The 1,944-nt window shown below is 28.2% G+C and overlaps 1 protein-coding gene across 1 annotated transcript in view; it reads left to right on the top strand.

Moving 5' to 3' along the window:
• Cad96Ca (tyrosine kinase receptor Cad96Ca) overlaps nucleotides 1–1,546 on the top strand; it is a 16,527-nt gene extending 14,981 nt beyond the window's left edge. Inside the window, exons 6-8 of the mRNA XM_035872909.2 lie at nucleotides 1–326; nucleotides 419–724; nucleotides 843–1,546. The exon at nucleotides 1–326 is cut by the window's left edge and continues 25 nt beyond it. Of these exons, the coding sequence (XP_035728802.1) occupies nucleotides 1–326; nucleotides 419–724; nucleotides 843–1,079 (869 nt within the window). The 3' untranslated portion in view covers nucleotides 1,080–1,546. The remainder of the gene's footprint in view (nucleotides 327–418; nucleotides 725–842) is intronic.
• Nucleotides 1,547–1,944: the final 398 nt, after the last annotated feature.

Raw genomic sequence — 1,944 nt, 5'->3', positions numbered from 1 at the left:
GTTTCGGTCAAGTTTGGAAATGCGAAGCATTGGATATCGATGGTAAATCTGGTGCAACGATTGTGGCTGTTAAAACGTTGAAAGAAAATGCTACCGAAAGGGAAAGGCTCGATTTGGCACAAGAATTAAGAGTTATGAAGAGTTTGGAACCCCATCCTAATGTCGTTAGATTACTCGGTTGTTGTACGGAACGTGAACCAATGTTCGTTATTCTCGAATATGTAAGTGGTGGAAAACTTCAAAGTTTTCTAAGAGCATCGAGAGAAGAAAGAAATCATGGTAGACCTGGTCTAACTTCGAGAGATCTTACTGGATTCGTTTATCAAGTAAATATACCATTTGATTATTATTCATTTATTATGATTATTAGCTATTTTATCAATGTTCAATAAAAATCCTTTACATTAATTATTTTTAGATCGCTAAAGGAATGGAACATTTGGCATCGAAAGGTATCATCCATAGAGATTTAGCGGCTCGTAATGTTTTAATCGATGAGAATCGTGCTTGCAAGGTAGCAGATTTTGGTTTTGCCAGAGACATGGCCGCCAATGAGATTTACGAAAGAAAATCGGAAGGTAGATTGCCGATAAGATGGATGGCCCCTGAAAGTTTATACGATAATATATTTTCGGTGAAGTCGGATATTTGGAGTTTTGGAGTTCTCATTTGGGAAATCGTAACGTTAGGATCTACACCATATCCTGGATTAGCGGCGGCTGAGGTGATTAAAATTATTTCTATTCCTTTTTAGATTGACATATTATTTTTATTATATTCTCCCACTTTTTTTTTTCTTTATATGTTTATTTTATTTTATTTATTTCTTTTTTTTTTTTTAGGTGATGAGGAGAATCAAAGAGGGTTACAGATTGGACAGACCAGAACATTGCAAACGCGAATTGTATAATATTATGTATTATTGTTGGGATAAGGATCCAGCATGTAGGCCGTCCTTCACCGAGCTCGTTAGTTTAACAGAAGGATTATTACTCGACGAAACTGATTACATAGAATTAGATAGGTTTCCCGATCACTCTTATTACAACGTACTTAATCTTAGCGGTGAAAAACTCTAAGGATAATCAACCAACGAGATTAGATTTTTTTACTCGCTATTTTCTCCAACGTCAATTTATTTTCTATTATTTTTTTTTTTGTTTTTTTTTTTTATTTTTTTTTTTTCAATTTTTATTTATAATAACTCGTACGAATGTAAATATCATTCATTTTATATCGCGTTATTAAAAAATTTCTCGATTTTCGATCAGTTTTAAAATTGTCTCGCAACTCGTATCATCGGACCATGTAACAATGTGATCGTTATATTGATATTATTTTTAATTTTATAATGATCTATTTATTCCAATTATTATCGCGTTGTCTAACTATTATCGAGCTAGTCAAACGCATCTGATCGATCCTATTTGTTAATCGTATTTTGTTCAAAAAAAAAAAAAAAAAAAAAAAAAACGAAAAAGAAAAAAAAGAAGAGAAAAAAAAAGAAAAAAAATATTAACTACTTGAAAAATCTTCTACGTACGATCCATTTTTATAACTTAAATTATGTATATATGTATTAAATTGTTTCTTATAACTTATTGTACAATTATCTTTTATCGAAATAGTTAATAATTATTGTTATATTGTTTTTTTTCTTTTTTTATTTATTTTTTTTTTTTTTTTTTTTTTTTAATTATATACCTATATTCGTCTATATATATATATATATATATATATATATATATATAGAGAGAGAGAGAGAGAGAGAGAGAGATTTTGTTCGTAAATAAAAATTATGGGAATTTAAAAAAAAATTTTGATACTATCTGAAACATTTAATTAAATAATATTAATAGATAAATATTGATGTAATTATAATGCTTTTTTCTTATAAAATTTTTAAATATTGATTACCATAAGAGAGATATATTTTTAAAATTA

The sequence above is a fragment of the Vespa mandarinia genome, chromosome 15 (assembly GCF_050613455.1).
Source record: "Vespa mandarinia isolate Hongniang chromosome 15, ASM5061345v1, whole genome shotgun sequence".
NCBI classification, from domain to species: domain Eukaryota; kingdom Metazoa; phylum Arthropoda; class Insecta; order Hymenoptera; family Vespidae; genus Vespa; species Vespa mandarinia.
The sequence above is the reverse complement of the archived record's forward strand: the minus strand, read 5'-3'. Positions and strand labels throughout refer to the sequence as shown.